The sequence below is a fragment of the Zingiber officinale genome, chromosome 6A, assembly GCF_018446385.1.
Source record: "Zingiber officinale cultivar Zhangliang chromosome 6A, Zo_v1.1, whole genome shotgun sequence".
NCBI classification, from domain to species: Eukaryota; Viridiplantae; Streptophyta; class Magnoliopsida; order Zingiberales; family Zingiberaceae; genus Zingiber; species Zingiber officinale.
This window is the reverse complement of record NC_055997.1, coordinates 74,092,193-74,093,719: the sequence shown is the minus strand read 5'-3', so window position 1 is coordinate 74,093,719 and position 1,527 is coordinate 74,092,193. Positions and strand designations below refer to the sequence as shown.

Here is a 1,527-nt window from a genome sequence, read left to right as displayed (position 1 = left end):
AACAACAACAGTTTTAAGCAAAAACCGATGTCTTTGAGTATTTTACACCGGTTTTTCCAAAAATCGGTGTCTATAAGCGCAAATTTTCGCTCAAAGACATCGATTTTTAAACTGATGTCTATGCGCGCCTTTTTTTTGTTAATAGACACCGATTTTAACAGCAGTTTTTAAAACCCGGTGTCTATGATAAAATAAAATAATTTAATTTTCCCACCAATGCTTAGCCGAAATTTGTAACACTTCACTCTTCCCTCTAAACCTAAACCTATATCGCGCCGTCTCGCAACACCACCACCAATTTCCTCCTCGCCGCTACCCGTCCGACCATCTCTCTCAACCTCATCTCCCTCTTCCCCTTCCTAGATCGATGCACAACACAGCTTGCCTTTTGTTTGACTAAGGACGCAGAGGGTAGCAGTGTAGGCAGCCTAACCCATGGAGGACGAGGTGGCAGAGTTGCATTCCATCCCCCGACGCCGCCTCCAGAATTGGTAGCGGTGATGGCAGCTCACTCTCGCCCGCCGATCTCCGCTCCTCCATCTCAGTTGCACTCTCCGTCGCTCATGCGATCACCCCTGCTGCCTTCAGTGACCCCGCGGTCGGCCACCTCGCAGACGGCGATGTCGTGCACGCTAAGGACACCCAGCCGCTGGCCAGCCCCATGCGGAAGGTCGTGGTCAGCATGCGCGGGTACCTGGAGGAGATCACCAATTAGAGAGCAGTAGCGACATTTGATTTTAGGAAACAGCCGGAGGAAGCACTGAGAGGGCGGTATACTCACCGAGGGGGCTCGGCACCGCCACACCCTCCGCCTCGGGCCCCGGATCGACGTTGAGGTCGATGCCCTGTGGCCACTTCGCCTCTTCATCTACCGCCGGCGTCACCGCTCGAGCTCCATCGCCCCCCTCGTAGGCGACCTTCTCGGCACCGCCCCCGAAGAAGTCCTCCCACTCGAACGACGGACCCCACCTGGCCGACGCCGCGGTGCCTCGACCAACGGACACAAACTGCGACACGTCACGCATTCGGCGCAGGATGGCGAAGAACTCCTCCACGTCCTCCTCCGACGCCGCGGGACCCTTTTCTCCACGCGACAGCGATGAACAAGCGGGCCGAGGCTTTGAGGGGAGACGGTCGTCGCCGCCGCCGCGTCGCTTCCGCTGAGAGGAGGATGCATCCATGCACCCTTCCTGTTTGTGAAAATGAGTCAACGAAGTTAGCATTTAGCATTAGCAATGCAAAGTAGTATTAAACGACAATCCATGCATTGGAAATTGTATGAAGCTAACAAACCAACCAATTCGATCAAAACCTGCTACTTAAATTACTATTATTATCTTAAAAAAAAAGAGAGAAATGGAAGGTGAGATCAGGCCATGTTCATGCATGCTTCACACAGCAACTGATTGATAAAGTCTATATATTGTAAATTCTTTACTGAATTTGACTCATGCAGCGATTGAATAGGAGATTTAGAGTTTTTCCCTAGCATATAGAGAAGAAGCAAAGTCTCAAGAATTACAAATT

At 51.5% G+C, this 1,527-nt stretch overlaps 1 protein-coding gene across 1 annotated transcript; it reads right to left on the bottom strand.

Moving 5' to 3' along the window:
- Positions 1 to 737: 737 nt before the first annotated feature.
- On the bottom strand, positions 738 to 1,181 carry LOC121994940 (protein NEGATIVE REGULATOR OF RESISTANCE-like). The gene has a single exon (XM_042548815.1). It carries the CDS (start codon positions 1,179 to 1,181, stop codon positions 738 to 740), a length of 444 nt encoding a protein of 147 aa, XP_042404749.1.
- Between the last annotated feature and the right edge of the window lie 346 nt (positions 1,182 to 1,527).

Bases quoted from the DNA above. Each gene is read 5' to 3' on its own strand.
- LOC121994940 (XM_042548815.1), bottom strand. From the start codon at position 1,181: ATGGATGCATCCTCCTCTCAGCGGAAGCGACGCGGCGGCGGCGACGAC.